Source organism: Antedon bifida, chromosome 2 (genome assembly GCF_963402885.1).
Source record: "Antedon bifida chromosome 2, ecAntBifi1.1, whole genome shotgun sequence".
Classification (NCBI taxonomy): domain Eukaryota; kingdom Metazoa; phylum Echinodermata; class Crinoidea; order Comatulida; family Antedonidae; genus Antedon; species Antedon bifida.
Window position 1 is genome coordinate 30,689,489 of NC_136227.1, and position 19,124 is coordinate 30,708,612.

Genomic DNA, 19,124 nt, shown 5'->3' on the forward strand with positions numbered 1-19,124 from the left:
GCAAAATAATGAGTAATGATTTAAAAAAGCAAATTTAACACCAGACATTAAATTGATAAATAATCTTTATATTTAAAATGTATTGTGCTAATTAAAATACACAAACAAACATATATCAGTTTACGATGATGTTTTTTTTTTGGTTAGTAAAAAATCTGTCTTCCACCTTCAAACCTGTGACTTGTGGTCAAGTATCTTGACCACTAAACCACAGTGGTCAAGATTATACACTGTGAATCACTATATGTGGAGCAGTCCATTTCACAAAATCAATGTTAATAATTTTATGTATGTACTCACAGCGTCTGAACATCGTTCATCAATAAAATCTTATCAATAATTTAATTTATATATTCTTGCATACACCGTAGTATTAAACTTTTTGAGAAAACTCTTTTAAAAGTTGTCCAGCAATAACCAGTCGTTGAATTTCACTAGTTCCTTCGTATATTTCTGTGATTCTAGCATCCCTGTAGTGCCTCTCTGCAGGCATATCCGTTACGTAACCCATTCCACCGAGTACTTGAATGGCCTGAAAATAAAACACAGCTTCACATGAAACAAATATATTCTGTATGAAGATTACAGGGCAAAGTTGTTTATTTTTGTTTATGCATGCAAATAAAATATGGCAATGAAAGGGTACTAAAATGCTGCACAAAAGTGCTGTCGAGAACGTATAAGGACCAGATTACTGCTTATCAGTATTATCAGTATATCATAGTCAGTAACAACTTACCTGATGTGCATTGAAGGTTGCTGCTTCTGATGCTGCTAGTTTTGCCATTGCTGCCTCCTATTACAAAATAAATTGGCAAAAGGTATTAAAGGTAGAAAGAAGGTTAAGGTATTTATCCTGCGAAAAATGATTTCATCTTGTTCATATTAACAAATCACAGACCAAGTTTACTAATGCTCTACAACTAGTAAAGCTACTCTCAGCAACCACTAACATTTAGTCATTGCCAGATGAAGAATTGTTGACAACAAGTCGAAACATTGCACACATACGTATCTATACTGGTTTAAGGTGAACAATTGTGTACAGATGATATTTAATTTTGGATTAGGCCCTCTACGGACGCACCACAGCCAGCAGTGCAGCACCTATAAGATAAGTACATGGAGACGACCCCCTACTCTTTACTCTCTTATTAGCGAATATTCCATTAAATTACAATTATGTCATCACATTAGCACAAAACAAAATACAATGATGTAGACCTGTTTAGGAGTGATTGCTTGTCTATTTCTACCAAAATAAATTTATAAATCTAACAAATGAAATAATATCTTTAAAAAAAAACATCCTTTTTTATTCAGTAAGTACCTTCTCCACAAGTTAATGCACTTACTTTTGTAAAATTCAGTCCTGCATCTTTGAATGCAGCAGCTTGCCACGTCAATAGCCGTGAACTTTGAACTTTAACCTCCATATCAGCTAGCTTGGATTGTATCATTTGCATCTTACTTATTGGAGCTCCAAATGCTTCACGCTTCGATGCATAATCAATAGCACAATCCAGGGCAGCCTGTAAAAAACAAAGAACACAGTATCAACATCACAGTTCAAGTTATAAGAATAGAGCTATTTAATCAGTGGCATAATGTAGATGCCTGAGGAACCTAAAGTGGCCCTCCAACACTGGAGGCATCGAGCGTTTTTATCCCTTTTTGACATATTTTAATGCCTGATTTTTCTGCGAGCACTGTCCAGAGGGCCCTATAAGCTCAGGGTCCCTGGGTTTAGCCAGTGAGCTGTCATAGTTGCTACACTACTGTATTTAATAAGTAAAAGAGGGCAGATGACTTGAACCAACCTGTGCAATTCCAACACCTTGCGCTGCAATTCCTATCCTACCTGCATCCAGAGTTGTCTAAAAACAAGCAACATAAACTGATTAGAATACAAGATAAACACAAAAAAATAATCAATGCATAAGAAAATAAAAGTTATACATAATAAATCCATTTTTAAACTAGAAGGGCACTCAGAGAGCACAAACCTCTGCCTAGCCATTGAAAATTGAATATTTCCATACAGCTATGAAACCATCCTTTAAAATCCTATGAAAATCGGGCAATAACTTTTTGAGTAATCCTGCTAACAAATATAGAAAGAAACACACACACATTGTTGAGGGCCCCATGCATGTCAGCCTCGGCTGTTTTCAGTCACCCTCCTTAAACAAAGTTTTAAAAAAAATAATAAAAACATGCCATTAAAACATAACCTCCTTGGTGGAGGTACTGTAATAATCATCATAAACTTACCATAGCAATTTTAAATCCAAATCCAGGTTCTCCTAAAAGGTTCTCTTTTGGTATTCTACAATCTTCAAATATAAGGTATGTAGTAGACGTAGCCCGGATTCCTAGCTTGTCTTCTTTCTTACCCAGTGATAACCCATCAATGGGCTTTGGAACAATAAAAGCACTAATACCCTGGATATTAAAAATCAAAGGCATATTGATGAATTGAATACATGATGTTATAATACCAAAGTTTATTAAAACCCTTTTTTTAGACTATTCCTTACGGAAACGCTACTTTTTTAAGGGGACACCTTCCATTCAATTCAAAACAACATTTATTCACTTCCTTTTAAGATTTAAACAATAATGGAATAAATAAGAAATAACATATACAAATAAACAATAAATCTGGCCAGCAGGGGTGGGGGGGATGTTGGTGGAGGAAGAAGGCAGGATCGCAGAAAGATACAGGATCTTGAGTCGGGTCTGCCTCGGACACAAAACGATGGGACAAAGACAAGCGGGAGATGGGATAGGACAAATCAACAGAAAACAACCAGGACATCCATCTGAAAAGAATGAGGGGAAATATATATTTTAACTCTAATTTTTGGTTCTGAAGGTGTATCCTTAATAGAGGTTCTACTGTATTTCATTACCTTGTGTTTTAAATTTCTATCTGTTGTAGCAAACACGACAGAAGCCTCGCTCTCATATCCGTTGGTGATCCATGCCTTGGTTCCATTCAAGACCCAGTAATCACCATCCAGATGTGCTGTAGTGGACGCTGCACCTGCATCACTGCCATTACCTAAAAGAGTTGGTCCATGTAAAAATTCAAAGATGCTGGTTATTTTATTGGTCGGTGTCTTGTCATAGAAATACATTCTGACATCTGTTTGGTATTTTAATTAAATAACTTCATTTATGTTTAAAAGCCAAAATATTTTATATCATAATATAAATCAAAAGAAAAAAAAAGAAAATAGTGTGTCTGGTGTCAATGGCTTCATCTCAATGGAGATACAAAATAAAATAAGTAAAAAACCTAAATCAAAAAAGAAGTTGCAGGGTAACACTAACCCTTCTTCAGTGCAATATCATAATAATAGTAATGCTTAAAATTCATATATGGTCATAAATAATTTCTTACTGTCTGAATAATTTTGATTTACATTCAGTTTTGAAATGGAATGGTCTGACAGAAAAAATACCACAGAAAGAAAAGTTCAAAAGGTAGGGTTCTAGGCTATCCCCACATTGACTTAAATAATCTATGGGATATGTAAAGGTTCTACAATACCTGGTTCACTTAGGCCAAAGCAACCAACACGACTGCCATCAACAAAAGGTGATATATATTTCTGTTTTTGTTCTTCATTTCCAAATTTCATTATTGGTGATAAATATAAGGACTGCAAGTAAAAAAAAAATGAAAAGGTTATCACTAAGAAACAACTATTATTAGAATCATTCATTGTATCTGATTTACTGGATACACTTACATCATCAGATGGTTGATGATGTCATTCATATGGTTGATGATGTCATATGTTCCATTGAATTCAGCTTGTATCAAAGCCAGTTATGAATTCATTGTTTATGTTTAATCCAAATTGTATAAATCTACATATAAATTCAACTGCATGTTTATAATTCAAACATGTATTTTGTTTTCATTTACATTTTTTGTTTCTATACATTTTATATTAAGATTCACCAATAATAAACAAAATAACTCACAATTAATGTATACTTACACACATGAATGCTGTACACCGAAATCAATCAAATCTAGTCTCAAAATGTACAGCAATGAACTTACCTTTCCTCTTTCATAGTATTCACTGAAGACATAGTCCTAATACATATGCATTCAGAATTAGGCTACCAGTTGATTTCTTTCATAGCAACCAATACTTTTTTTTTTTGTCTTTTGTGAGATTTACTCACTTTTATTTCATTCCTTACAATTATTACAATAATATATATCAACGTTCATTGTCAACAACTTTCTCTGCAGCCTAAAGTTTTGTTTATGTTTTTCGTATTTTGAGTATTTTACATATATAAAAAGTTAAAGCAAGACAGAGGTTATATTACATCACTTAATATAGATTCACTATTGCCATCAAAAAATAAAATATACTATAACTCATATAACACCAGTAAATAAAACTAGTAAGGTAAAAACCATACTAGAACACTTAGTATTGTGTTGTAATAATATCTCGTGTTTTACAATACTGTACTTACATTGTGGGCGCTTAAGATGGTACCTGTAGCTGCACACCCCCGGCTGATCTCCTCCATCGCAATGGCATAAGACATAGTATCTAGATCAGATCCACCATATGCATCTGGTACTTGAAGTGCCATCAGGCCTAGATCACCCATCATCTTTACCTGACCAGACCCAAGTAGAGGTTGATACAAGACATGTCTACAATTTGTAGGCAGACTATGCAAACCAAGCAGATGGCTAAGGAATGTCAGAATGACAGCCTATGACATGACTAGCCTATTGGCATGATGAACATGAAAATGAATTGCAGAAATGATACCAGAAGCTTCATTGGTAATAAGAATCCAGTATGAATTTGTATGGATTAGTAATGTTAAACAAGATGGGATATAAAGCAGAATAAGATACAAGCATTAATATAGAATTGCAGAAAATATATTTTCTTAATCAATGCATTGTAAATGATGGTAAGAGCAATATAGTAGGTACGGTATGATGATGTGTTTTTTGGAGGATGGGGCCAAAAGTGTCTCTGAACTACCTAATCTTATACATAAAAAAATTCAACAAACTGTCACACTTGCTATCTGCCTTATTTTTCTCTATCTCAATCTAAATGCTAGATGTCTCTAGTATTCATTTCAAGTCCCACTATTGTGTCTTTCAATGCTAAAACTTCTTATGTACTTTAACAATTACTGGTATGTTTGTTGTCCGACATCCTAAACTTTAATCCTTTTTTTTTATTATTTTTTTTTTATTCACAGACCTATATAAATCTAAATTATTACCAACTCCAACCTGACAGCACTTTATCATTTCCAACAAAAAAACCTTTTAGATTAGACAGTATACAAAAGGTCGATGGAATGCTTGAAAAAGTAAATACAATTACCACTCACCCACAATTGCTAATCTGAGCAGCTAGCCAACAGGTATCGTTTTACCTTAAACTTACCTTACCAGGTAGAGCATATCTGCATAATTTTTTTCTATGACATAGAACCTCATCTACAGTAATTATGATTTGTAAATTTACCCTTACCTTTTGTAACAGTTCACACACAAGCTATCATGTACTGTATGTACAGTGTAGAAGTTAATATAATCCTTGCCTTTACCTACTAAAGCCTGGTTCTCACTAGAGACACAAGGATGTAGACACAATGCAAGTGAGTTGACCAACGACAGGCGACAGTTTGAATAATCCATCGCTTGTGATTGGTCAAATCACTTACGTTGAGCTTATTTCATTCAGTTGTGTCCCTAGTGTGAACCAAGCTTAAATAACCTAAAATTGGCATTGATTTTAGTATGCATCCATCCACTTACATTGTTAACACTCATAATAACCCCACAACTAGCACAGCCTCTACTGATCTCCTCAATAGCTATTGCATACGCTAAGTAATCTAAGCCTGTCCCGCCATATTTTTCTGGAACGTCAACTGCCATTAGGCCGAGCTCTCCTAATTTTTTCACCTGATGAAAGATACAATGAAATGGGCGATGATGCTTAAAAATATTAAAATACTAACTACTAAAAACATAATAAGTTAGCAGTCGGGGAAAAAAAGGAAAAATGCTTCCTATTTCTAGGAGTTTTATGTGGTTAAGCTATCATATAGGATTAGTATTATATTGTTTTGACAACTCTGTTCAGATTTTGTCATTCTCCCCTAACTGTTATTTCTTGTAACAACAGGCCCAACAAAAATAGAATATGTACACAGCGACCTACCTATGATGGCAATGATGATGATGATAACAATGGTTGTAATGACACAGGTAATAATGTAATGTGATCAGGTTTCTGATGGCAAGCTAATGACAGATTTTAAATATCAGGCAAGCAAGTACAGTAGTTAAAATGAAGGATATATGAATGTCTAGCAAGCATGACATTTTCATTTTTTTTAATAGATTTGATTAGACATTTTGTATTAAATAGCACATGCATCCTCAGTTAATATGAAAACATCTAAAATAGGCTGGATAGGGTACTCAAGAAGTGTATAAGGCTAGCTACTGAGGTACATTTGACTTTGTAAAAGGTCAAGTTTGGAAGATTGCCATCTATATATAATTTGATAGGCAATATAGAAACTTCAAATATAATATAATATGAGACGAATTGAATTTAACAATAAAATTTAAATAAATTACAATTGTTGTCAAAAATATTATTTTGGTGTAACACACCACTGATAGCCCACTAAGTCCTTATATTAAAATTTTACAGACATTTTATTTAAGGTTTGATCAGCCAACCATACAAGGGAATACCTAAAACTGTTATATCAACCCACCCTCAAATGTTTTGGCATGTGTGTATTGTCAACTCTTAAGCTCTGTCTACACTATCAAACTAGTTTGACCAAAAAAAAGTGTGATGTGCCCAAAAATGGTAGAGATATGGTCAAATATGGTAGTGATATGACATCATCACGTCCATATATGGGCACATCACATTTTTTGTCACATAAAGTTTGATAGTGTAGACAAGGCTTTACCTGTTCTTTGGGATATCGATGTTCCTTGTCCAAGTCTCCTGCAATTGGTGCAAGCTCATTATCAGCAAAGTCTCTACATGTCTTTCTAAGCATCTCATGTGTCTCAGACAGAGACGCCAAGCTGTGTGCCTTACATATTGAAGATGATGACCCTGTCAAAAAAGTTAGCAATTAAGATTTTTTTTTATCTTTTGTGGTTAAACACCACCTTTATTCATCCAATGTTTTATAATAATTAGAGAATAGAATCTCTATACATTTTTTTGGTTATTAGTTATATTTTAATCTTTTGGACTATAAATTAAGATTCCTTTATATAAAATTATTTACAGCGCATAACTTATAAATCTCCAACAATATGGTACAGTATGTACTGTAAAATATATATCTTTTAAATATTTTATCATTTATATTTTTTAAAAAAAACATTATAGCATAGTCGTTTAGCACCTGTTTGGTCTTTCCTTGCCTTTTATATTTCGTTTTGTCTTTTTCTTTGTATTGTATATGACAGAAATTGAATAAACAAAATAATAAATATATTGTAACCAACACCTATCCATTACTCAACATGAAATTTCATTTAAGGTGGCTTGGTAGGCTAAGTGGGATCATAACCAAGAACTAATTTATTTATTTATCATTCTTGTGATGGGTTACCTAGCAAGACAGTGATTATATATTTCGCAGTATGATTTCATTACTGGGACCATGTACTTTAATTAATTATGCGTAATGATGCAAAATCTCAATATTGCTGGTACAGTACATTGCTGGTAAGGGTACCATCTATCAAAATGCATATATTAATATTAAGATGAAATCTACCACAAACACTTTTAACAACATTATTATTGTGTTATAAGATTGGATATAATATAAATGCCCAAAAGCAAAGTTTAATTAGACCTTGGCTTGGCTAGGTAGGCCTAGATATCCAAAAATTGATTACACTTACACTTAATGTTTGATGGAATTAGTTCAGGCTACTGCCTATTTGCTTCCATGATAAGGCCTAACTACTAGGGAAGTCAGAATAGATAGGGCCTCTGACTCTGGCTAGCTATATACATTCATTATAGTTTTTATACAGTACAGTAGGCTAGCTAAGACTAGGTAGGCCCTACTTACTAGTCTAGGCTATAGGCCTATATAATTATAGGATAAATAAAACAATCATTTTATTTTTCATTATTTATTGTAGGGCCGGCAATACGACCCAGTTGGCAGTAGGCCTATATATTACACTTATTTACTTAACTAATATTTGCTTTTCGTACTACCACACGACCGATTTTTCAAATCAAAAACGGTCTAGGCCTGGGTCTTGTGTGTATAACGCATACGTCACTACTAAATCAACACGGGTAGTAATGCAACAATCACCGTCGACCCGTTCAGTAAGTCATGGGCCTAGCAACAACTAACATAAATATCTACTTAGGCTCTACCGATTTTTGTATTTAACATTTAAGTTGGTTAAGCAACATATATAATCTCATAAATGTATGTAAAATTGTAAAAACTAACCCAAAAAACACACTTTTGATCTGAAAAGTTGTCTGGAAACTTTCTGAAACGCCTTCGCTGCTGCCGCCATGATGTCCCTGTTTATCAATACGCCCTCTGTTGAAATAACATCTTTTATAGGCTTTGGTTCCCGGCGCGGTGGTCGGGCCAAATGTAGTTTTAACTTGTTTGATTAATTAGACATCATCATCACAAAAGAAATACCTTATTATAAACATCTAAATGCAATATTTAACAAAACGTCATCGCTATTACCACCGGGTAATCATAATCATTACTAGCGTCAAATCAAGACATCATCATATAAACACCGCGACAGTCTCTCAAAACGTCTTGACAATAAACAGAAAATGAAACTAGAAAACTGACTGTTATCAATACGATATATATTTATTTGGCAGTGATATTCTCTAGCTGGCAATAAAGCATTTTGGAAAGAAAGTAACAAAACTATGACATTATCAAATGAATTGAATAATTGTATTAGTCACGCTCTAATTGCCATTATGCTCTTATTAATTTCCTGTACTATTTAATTATAACATTATACTGGCCATTATTTCATAATTAAATTATGCCTATATACAAGATTTCAATATTATTATTTTTCTACCTGATTCAAACGTCATTGTTCATCCAAGCCTCTCATTGATATTATATACTGTAACTGTGTGAATGTATCCAACCGTGTATTTGAACTGCCTCGTGGTATAATGGTTAGTTCGAGGTTGCATGTTCGAATCCTGTCTAGGGCATTTTATATGTTACACGGTTTCCCAGTTAAACACTGTATTACGATTGATTATTTAAACCTATCGATATGCCGTTAGTCTGTTAGCACTCTGATAAAACATTGTCAGACTCTTCGAAGGTGTTTTAATCACAGTATATTTAAGCACCATGCATCAATATTATTTCATGTAGAAGTATCTGGTAAACAAGTAGGTAATCTGTCTATTTGATAATTATAAATGTCTGTCCCATGGGACCGCTATATAAAGTACGAAAACAAAAGCTGGTACCAGACCAGATATATGAAATGATGTTATAGAACATGATGAAGTTGGGAAGTGCAACTAAAAATGGTCACTTCATTTAAGATATTTCCCATAAAAACATGAACAATAGAGGTAAAACCAAACTTTGTATGGGTCGTTTAACAATTCCGTTGTCTTCCGACGAGTGACTATTTCCCTTCAAATTACAATCTAATTTTTGTTCAAAAGAAATAATTTAGGTCACGGTATTAATGGCCTATTCAACAGGGGACACGATTATAATACAATTTGATTTTCAAATTTTGTGTATAAAATAAGAAGAACTTGGACACTAATGTAGCCAATTAGAAAAAAAAGGGGATCATCTTCGGTAGACATTTTATAATTACATTTACCTAAGGGCAGTTTATCACGTGGCATTAAGGAAGCTATTATAGTGGATAGGCTATAAGCTAAAAATAGAACTGTATTTCCAATGTTTCAAGGCACAGCCTTAACGTTTGCACAGCAACTCAAAGTATTTAAAACTAGTTTATTCTCTGTATGCGAGGTTTAGCCTACTCTACATAAGGATTCCAATGGACTGAACCCGTGTCTCCCACATTATAATTCAAAGGTTCTTCACAAAGAGTACACAATTCACCGACCTCTTTTATACATTCAACACAGTATGCTCCCTTACAATCCATCGTTTCACATTTATAAAACTTATCTCCATTTTCATCAGAAGCACACGCGATACAGACGCGAGTGTTGCGACAAAGAATCCTACGACAGCAAGTGTTATTAGCCGACATCCAAGATAGAAAGCTGACTTTTTCCAGAGCTTTTTGTTCTCTGTCATTCTCTTTTATAAGCTGTTGCAACATGCCACGAATTGTCTTGCGTTTTTTAAGAGTTTGGCTGTAAAGATAGTTTATACGTGCTGCTTCTCGTGCTGGGTAATAGAACGATGCAATCCAGCGACGTAGTCTTAAGGCATACGATTGGAAAAGAACCATTAGGATAGCTACACCATACAGAGCACCAATGATAATGTTTGTTTGCTTATCTGGTCTTTGAGGATGTGGAAGACACTCGTTGATTGTGGTAGAAGCGTTGTGCTCATTGTTTGTGTCGAAGCCATCTCCCAATAAAGCTCTTGCAAATTCTGATACCACTCCAGTTCCAGCAATGTCCATATTAGCTTTTCCTCCACCGGTTAGTTCATATTCAATCTTTCCATGTCGTGAAATTATATCAAGCAGATAAAACATGCCATAATCCACAATTACTATTATTGCAGCAATTAATACATACATGAAAATTGTTATAAAACCTAGCAAAAAGGTTCCTCTTTCTACCTTAGACAATGCCAATGTTTTTAAGTCTATAAGTTTTCCACGTTCTAGTTTCTTCAGTGGTAATATCGATTCTTTACCACTTTCTGTTCTTTTTACATCAAGATCTCGGAATTCCTTTGTAATGTAAAAATTATCAAATCTATCTTTTGTCAGATATAATTTATGATATAGATACGCTCGGTAGAGAACATACACGACTGATAGTGCCAACAGACGATCCGCAAATAGCACAGCGGTGTCAAAGATGTTAAAAGTTTCTTCAAGCTCTTGTCGGACAGCTCTTGCAATTCCAGCAGCAGATTTACTTGCGTTTCTTTTGGTGTCCCAGTGAGCTTCAAAATGGATGTCTGTCTCAAAGACGTCGTTGATCTTATTTGATATATGTTGGATGGCATCTCCTACGTCGTCGACAATTGCTCTGCCAAACTCTGGCGCTTTACAAATGCCGTTTCCAAAGGAAATGATCTCGCACAACGGGTCTATATCAAGTGGCTTGCATAGCTCAACGGCTGAAAAATAGTATTGACATTTTAAAGTTTATTTCATATTTCATATTAATGTTTAAATTTAGTTAGTTATATTACTGAAACTGATGTTTTAATTCATAATAACAGGGAATACCATAAGTGTTCCATAACATCATGTTCCATACGTACATTTTCTGGCATAGAAAATTTAGGCCTAATGAATTAATCATAACTTACGTATCTTAGTCTTGCTTAACTTAAGTATACAGTTGTCGTATATTCGATTTAAGACCACCTTACAGTCACGATAAGCCACGTCCATTGTGGTGGTACAAGCATCAGCAGCGTTTGAAAGAACTTCTCCAGCTACCTGCAGAAGTACAGAAGCCAACACAAATAATCAGAAAGAGTTTTTCTATACCACACCCATTCCAACTTCCTCGCTTGCCTATGTAGCAGGAAGTGCGGTTTCTACTTAATCTTTAATTAGTCTTGTTGAAGATGTACTTAATTATGTTTTAGCATTTAGAATAGAGTGAATAATTGAGAGAGAAAAGAAAAAAATAGAACTGAAAGCGATAAAAAGATAAGAAAATAGTAACTGTACCCAAAAGAGTAAAAGTTGCTTACTAATAGGAAAAAGCTCACCTTCAAACGTAAGTGTGTTGCTTTTAGTTAAAAAGATAGGAATAGATGTTATTCTAAAAAGAGCAATAGAAATATTTGAAAATACATTATGAAGATCTCTAACAGTGTGATGTGCCCATATATGGTAGTACTATGTTTAAATATGGTAGTGATATGACATCATCATGTCTATATAATGGGCACATCATATTTTTTGTCACATAAAGTTTGATAGTGTAGACAAGGCTTAACCTAACATACATAAGTGCTAAATGCTACATAAAAAGAAATCTTGTCTCACAATCTCAATCTCTAAAACTAATTACTAAAGTTAACAATTATTGGGGAACTTTTTCTACTGTTAACAGACTTATTCTAACCAATCATAAATTCCACATTTTAACCTCGAATATTTGGTTTATATGTTGTGAATACAGTTTGTGTCTCTGCCTATCAATTTAATTGGTTATATTTGTTTATGTTTTTGTCAAAGTAAAGAATTGTAAAGTTTGATTCATTTTCTCCAATTGTTACTGTAATGTTTTACATTCCACGTACCTGAAAGCCATGATTAATTTCATCAAGACCTCTTTCAATCGGTTCAAATTTATTCCTGACATCAACAGCAGTTTCTTGAAGCCTCTGTATACTTTGTTCAATGTTTTTGACGTAATTATCAAATGACTGTAATGCAGCATCTTGAATCTGTTTTCCTTGATCATGAACCATCTATATACAGAAACAAAATACAACAATGTTGAAACTAGGTGTTGTATTGGAACAATAATGCATAGATATGAAATTCTCTATCCGTATTATAACACGTAGCTAACTATTCTCCACTTGTTCTATTCTTCATTCTAACACTCATTAGCTGTTATGAAGGAATAGTGTTTTCCGACAGATTGGAGAAAGAAAGAAAGACTTTTTTTCTGGTTGTTTAATTTTATCGTTTTGATTTAGCTGTTTGTTTATTTTACTTGTACCTCCAATCCAACCACTGATAACAACAGCATTGTCAAATTTTCTTTTGGATTTATAAAGTACAAAGATATACTAAAGTTTAAACCACAGAATTGATAAAATATGATAATGATACTCAAATTTAGTACCGTACTTATTTCATTTTTAAACAATTTATGCATTAGGCCTAGCTTATACTCTTGCGACAAATTACAAACTTGAGGATATGATAAGTACTGCAATAATTCTGCGAGACTTGATAGTGCATCATCACTAACTTTTTATCAGGAAATTGAGTTTATTCTGACCTTATCGGTCACCGCATGACATGTCAGTATTAAATCGGATTATTTTTTTATATAAATATTGAAGATAAATGTGAAAATTGTATGCATTTCAAGCGATAGAGACAGTTATATAATTTGGAAAACAAAAAGGATTCTGAACGCTTGTATATTTCTATTTATATAATATGCTTAGAACAAAACGAAATTTCCACGTCATAGACATTATTTTCAAGAGACATTATGCATGTTATTTACCTCAGCACTGCAGCTCATGGATTCTGAGATAACATTACTATTGTGAAATATATTAGCAACGGGACCATTTAGCAGTAAAGTAAAAGTGAAAGCTATAAATGCAGCACGCCCTCTTGAAGTACATAGTGTCGGCGCCATCAAAGCTGCTATACATCTTGCACGAACTATATAAAAAAACATTATGGAAAATAAAAAATCTTTTTACTGCTAAACAAGAACATCATTTGGAGATCCCACCTTTTAAATGTATGCTTATATGGGGCGCCATAAGCTTAAGATAAGGGCGTATCAACTTGATCTTTGTGCATGGGTATTTCCTGAGTTCGCGTTTCAATTCCTGTCTGATGTCAGACGACAAAATAACTAAACTCAATATCTGACTTTATGTTCCTAATATGTAGTAATTATGCCTAGCAATTTAAGGTTAATAAAGAAATTATAAACCGAGAAGAAACAACCAACAAATAATGCAAGCATAGAAAGAACTCCTTGTTAAAATTCCAGGCACTGAATATCTTCCACTTACCTGTGCAAGCAAGACTAAGCGACATTGCCATGGTTCCAAGACCAGTGACGACACAAGACGTAAAGAAACTATATAACAATCCATAGTATAATCCAAGGAACAAAACTCCACCGAAAAATAACCCAAAACAGAAGCCAATAATGCCCTTGATTACGCCGTGTTCACTGTGACGTCTGGCCAAACTTTTTGGATAAATCTTGCTTAATGATTTCTTGGTTGATTTCTTCTTCTCTGGTATGTGTTTTTCTCTTTCTTCTTCTTCTTCTTCTTCTCTTTGAACTTCTGTTGCTTCAGTAGTGTTGGCGTATTCAGGTATATTGGGCTCTACTGGTGTTGAATATGCCTTGTTAAAGAAAATGGAAGAAAGGTTATTAGACAAATAGCCATTCCATCAATCTATAGAAAATTATAATACAGTACATACTGTAAGTATACAAAACATTACGTTTTATTATGCGATTAAATTCATCATAAGTCTAGAAAAAGCAGTTTAATAGAAAGAATGGAATTCAAACTTTTTTAAACATAGGTTTTATATAGCATTTAAATTTTAAATTATGTATTATATACATCTGTAGTCCTTCCTACAGTGATTAAGTTCACTTTTGAAAATCCTTGGCATTTTGAATATTTCTGTTGCTTTTGTGCCAGAAGTGAATAAACCAAATAAAAAAAATATGATATGAAATATTTGTTATGTTTGTTACACTTTAATAACTAAAATAACTGAAGTGAAACAATAATGAGAGAAGGATTGTTATTTCCATAATCTCGAATGTTTACTGACCCAGAACTCCATATCAAAATTGACATAACACGTTCGATATATGAATACATTCTTAATTAAATAAAGCCAGTTATCTTATACGGATGAACTGAATTTTGCTTTATCTCCACAAACATTTGAGCAAACTCCAAAGAAACTTGAAAAGAAAATGTTACTTCTTTATTAAATTCAGTTTAGAAAAAAAAATGTCCTTTCTTATGATTTTTGACCGTACTTAACCCAAGGGAAGGCTTGAATGCTTTTTTGTCTAGACGAAGAATTAGGATAATTATTAGAAGAAAAAGGCTGAATAAATTTTAGATAAGATTGTATATTTATCAACCGAAGAAAGGAAAACTGTAACAATTTTTAAATTAAAATTTAACTCTCACTTATGAACTTACAACTGAATCGTAGGACGGAGGATCCAAAGGCGGTCCAGAACTAAGTGTAGCTTCTACCTGACGACCTGCATGCGCAGTTGCGTACGTTACGTCATCCAGTAAGGGGTATTGAACATACGGGTTACCTATAACAAGTGCATCATGGTCTTGATTGTGTATCCTCCTAGGGGGTGGGGACGTCACTAGAGGGGTTTGCCGGCGTGCTGCAGGTAACGGTGTCGGCAACGGAGGTTTCTTTACCGATCTTGGTTTTGGTGTTGGTGGATCTTTATCCGACATAATGATACTGAAGATTTCTTTCTCTAAAGACAAAAAGAACCAAACGAAAATAACGACATTACTTCATTTTTAATGCATGTATTCATACTAATAGTTATATAATAACGAATGAAAAATATAATAATAATAGGGTCACTTATGTTATTGTACTATTAAATGATTTGTTTCGTGACCGCTGGCAGACTTGATCCCAACACATAGGATATGTTTTGTGTTTCAGTCCGGTCGGTTACAAGAATTTTACCAAGGGTATTTTATGTTTTTTTGTTGCAAATACAGTATTTTTATAAATTTAGATTAGCATTGAACCTATAAAATGTTTTAAGAAAAGAAAACTAAATTTACACTTGTGAATTATTTCATACTAATTCCCTTACAAAGATAATGTGTATACATAAAATGTATACAAGGAATTGATAATGTCTATATTTATGAAAATTCTAAGCACTGAATATGCCGAATATAAATAACATTTCATGCTGTTAGGTTTTCAGGAAATTAATAATGGTGTCAGGCCAGATATCTGTCATAGCTTATAACCATAGAAGTACCTATGAAGTTAAAAAGGAACTATCGACATTTTCTTGATAAATTGCCAAATATAGGCTTTGGTGATTGATGTTAAATAACATTATTTTAACGAAGGTAAAATAAACAAAATTATTTTGTTAATGAAATATCAATTTAAGTATAAAGTAAAAATGAATAAAACTTACCTTTAATTTGCGAACTTTCCTCAGAACTATATTAGCGTAAAATGAAAATGGCATGCTGAACTAAGTTAGAGTGCGCATGTGATTGGTTAAAAGAATTTCCCCTCTCAGGATGAAACTTAATTCGATTATACATGTCAGAATTTGTAAAAAGACTGCATTTCTGCTGCAGTCTGAGCGCATGATTTACTTCCGTTCATAATAGTGTATAAAAATGAAATGATTAACTTGAAAAAATTAGAACTTTTGAAAGCTTCTATCCATTACTCTTAGAAATCATTCCATTATTAGAATAAAAAAAACAATTTTTCCGCTGAAGTATTTAATTAATTAATTTATTATTCATATATTACTATGTGTATAATAATAATAGTAGTAGCTTAATGTTTCCATAATTTAAAATACAGATATTTTTGTATAACGTTTGATTAGTTAGGCTAATACAAACAATCAAATATCATTATTTTACTTTTTTTTAAACTATATCGAAAGTTTTTTGTTCTTTTTAATTGTTCTGTAGTAAAAAAACGTTTTAAATATTTTTAAATTGCAGTGAACACATTCAAAGTATAATATTCTCTTCTTTTTTCTTTTATTTAACTGTAAATAAAACCTTAATGTTCTCTGTTTTATGTGATTTTATTCTTTTTTACTATTTGTGCGACAATGTTTTTAGACAATTTTAATGTGTGTACTTTCAGCCAAAGTTTCAAGCCATTTATGAGTTTGACAATAAAGTTTATTGAATTGAATTGAAGCCATTTAATTGTTATCATAGTCTGCAATAAATAATGAAATCGACAAATTTAATTTCTCTTGGTGAAATCAGATTTTCATCTCAATCTATGGAAGTAATTAGAACCCTAATTTGTTTGCTTCTCTTTCACATTTAGGCCTACATATTTCTATTTTTGTTTGATTTTGTTCTTTTTCTAGCTTCTTCATCAATGTCCATTTTGTTTTATCATAGAGTTTTGGCCTACACATTTTTAAATATACCTTTTGAAAATATTCGTGACCATCAATAAGTTGAAATTGCGTCAGAAAACATGTGATTTTAAAGTTTTATTTCCTGTTTACAAATTAACCACAGTCTACCTTAACAGGTCGTATTTCTGAGTATTTGACTTGGCAGTGTTGATGCGTTTAATGCAACAAAATACATATCCGTGATGATGATGGAATGAAAGATCGTCTATAATGTAGTATTTCTAATTATTGGGAGTTGGCAGCAGGGACCCGGGCCAATTTTGATGCGTTTATTTCAGCGGATATCGAAAGTGTTTTCCTGTATAGAGAATGCATAACTGTATGTCTTTCATTTTTAGTTTACCTTATACCTGTTAAACAACAACAAACATTTTTTACTATGATTTTGCTTTTACTTCGACATTTTTTATAGAATATAAGTCAGTTAAATTTAGTTAAGAAAATTGTGCATTAATAATAGCACGTTGTCCTATCCAAGATCACTATTTGTATGATCATTAGTACTACACAAAGATAGACTCCTACGAACTTGTTTGAGTAGCAACATTTTCAAAATGTACAATGTTGGTTATAGTTTAAAAAAAATAAAATTCATATAATTCCGAAAATATTGAATCCACGAAACTGGTCACAGCATATCCGACAACAAGTTCAACGGCATAGTGTTTTGCCAACGCAACAGGTAACGCGTGGTAATTTCGTTATCAAAATCAGTGCGGTGTATGGTGTATTGAATTATAACATTATAGCAAATTAATCTAATAATTAATTGTAGCGAAACCTAACCCATGTTATAAGGGGATTTCCTTGAAGAACTGTCAAACGAACGACAAGAAAACAAATAGGTATAATGAACAACATCCTCAATTGTGGAAATTAGCATTCCCAATCTGCAAAATGGCTCATCGAGGCTTCCTTTCCCTTCACTAGGTTTTTAGAGCAAATTACCTCAAACCAATACCTCAAGATAATGGAATGCTTCCCAATCAAACGAAAAATAGGAGTCATCAACATTTTTTTTAATCAACTTAGTGTGCGTGGTTTTTACCAGGTCCTGTTTATCGAAAATTTCCATTGCAACGTTTACGAATCTCTCTTTCGAATAAACACTATAAGATGCTTGTACAGTTATCCAGTTATACAGCTTGTACCGTATATTATACAAGTACTGAGTAGTATATCAATTGTACATCAACATGTTCTGCGTGTCTCATTGAGATGTTAAAATCTTTCCGGTACCATACTATTATCAGGGTATGTTTTATTTATTTCATCAAGTTGACTACTATGATTTGGATATGTTTGTTGTATGCAAATTGTACAGTAAAACCCTCGTCAAATAGTGGTTTATTCCGGACTTGATGACTGCTTCTACATCTTCTGCAACAACCATCTACTAAAGACATTCGGTAATAATTTACTTCTTTTTAAAACTAAATGAAATTATACCAGACATTTGTTATTTTTGTAGGATTGTTCGACCGAACCATGCCTTAATGAGTTTGCGATTCATCAAGTTGCCCTTTGAAAGGAATTCTAGAACTGAGGCAATCTTTCGGCACTATCAAACATTATACGACTAAAACAGGTGATGTGCCCATATATGGACATGATGACGTAAACTACCATATTTGGGCACATCACACTTTTTTTGTCAAACTAGTTTGATAGTGAAGACAGTCTGAGCTCAAGTCTCGAAGGTGTTGAGCCAAAGGAAGCAAATGACGTCAAAGGTGTGTAACGAGTTTTACTGATTTAAAACGACACAACCGTTACTTTAAAACATTTTTTTGTATTTAATTAAAAATGTGTGTACTGTTTTTTTATTGATTTAAAAATAAATGGACTTGATAACATTTTATATCATATAAATCGTATCGGCGTGACCCTTTGCCCTTCGCATTGCCATGGCAGGATGTGAATCACAGACCTACTGTCAAATTCACAATTTAGTCTGTGAAA

General features: G+C 33.1%; 2 protein-coding genes across 4 annotated transcripts; both read right to left on the reverse strand.

Annotated features, from left to right (window-relative positions):
• Window positions 1–47: 47 nt before the first annotated feature.
• On the reverse strand, window positions 48–8,628 carry LOC144836202 (short-chain specific acyl-CoA dehydrogenase, mitochondrial-like). Of its 3 annotated transcripts, XM_078691443.1 has the most exons (11): window positions 8,545–8,628; window positions 7,015–7,166; window positions 5,834–5,983; window positions 4,513–4,662; window positions 3,560–3,671; window positions 2,916–3,067; window positions 2,275–2,445; window positions 1,821–1,877; window positions 1,356–1,532; window positions 740–796; window positions 48–532 (listed from the first exon to the last, which is right to left on the reverse strand). In XM_078691443.1, the coding sequence occupies exons 1-11, from the start codon at window positions 8,612–8,614 to the stop codon at window positions 374–376; spliced, it is 1,407 nt and encodes a 468-aa protein (XP_078547569.1). In that variant the 5' UTR covers window positions 8,615–8,628; the 3' UTR covers window positions 48–373. The 3 variants fall into 3 exon arrangements, with proteins under 3 accessions (XP_078547569.1, XP_078547571.1, XP_078547570.1); XM_078691445.1 differs by lacking the exon at window positions 5,834–5,983; XM_078691444.1 differs by lacking the exon at window positions 4,513–4,662.
• A 317-nt stretch (window positions 8,629–8,945) lies between these two features.
• On the reverse strand, window positions 8,946–16,196 carry LOC144836203 (DC-STAMP domain-containing protein 2-like). The gene is made up of 7 exons (XM_078691446.1): window positions 16,176–16,196; window positions 15,181–15,482; window positions 14,011–14,353; window positions 13,485–13,648; window positions 12,538–12,708; window positions 11,590–11,722; window positions 8,946–11,394 (listed from the first exon to the last, which is right to left on the reverse strand). Exons 2-7 carry the CDS (start codon window positions 15,457–15,459, stop codon window positions 10,100–10,102), a joined length of 2,385 nt encoding a protein of 794 aa, XP_078547572.1. The 5' UTR covers window positions 15,460–15,482; window positions 16,176–16,196; the 3' UTR covers window positions 8,946–10,099.
• Window positions 16,197–19,124: the final 2,928 nt, after the last annotated feature.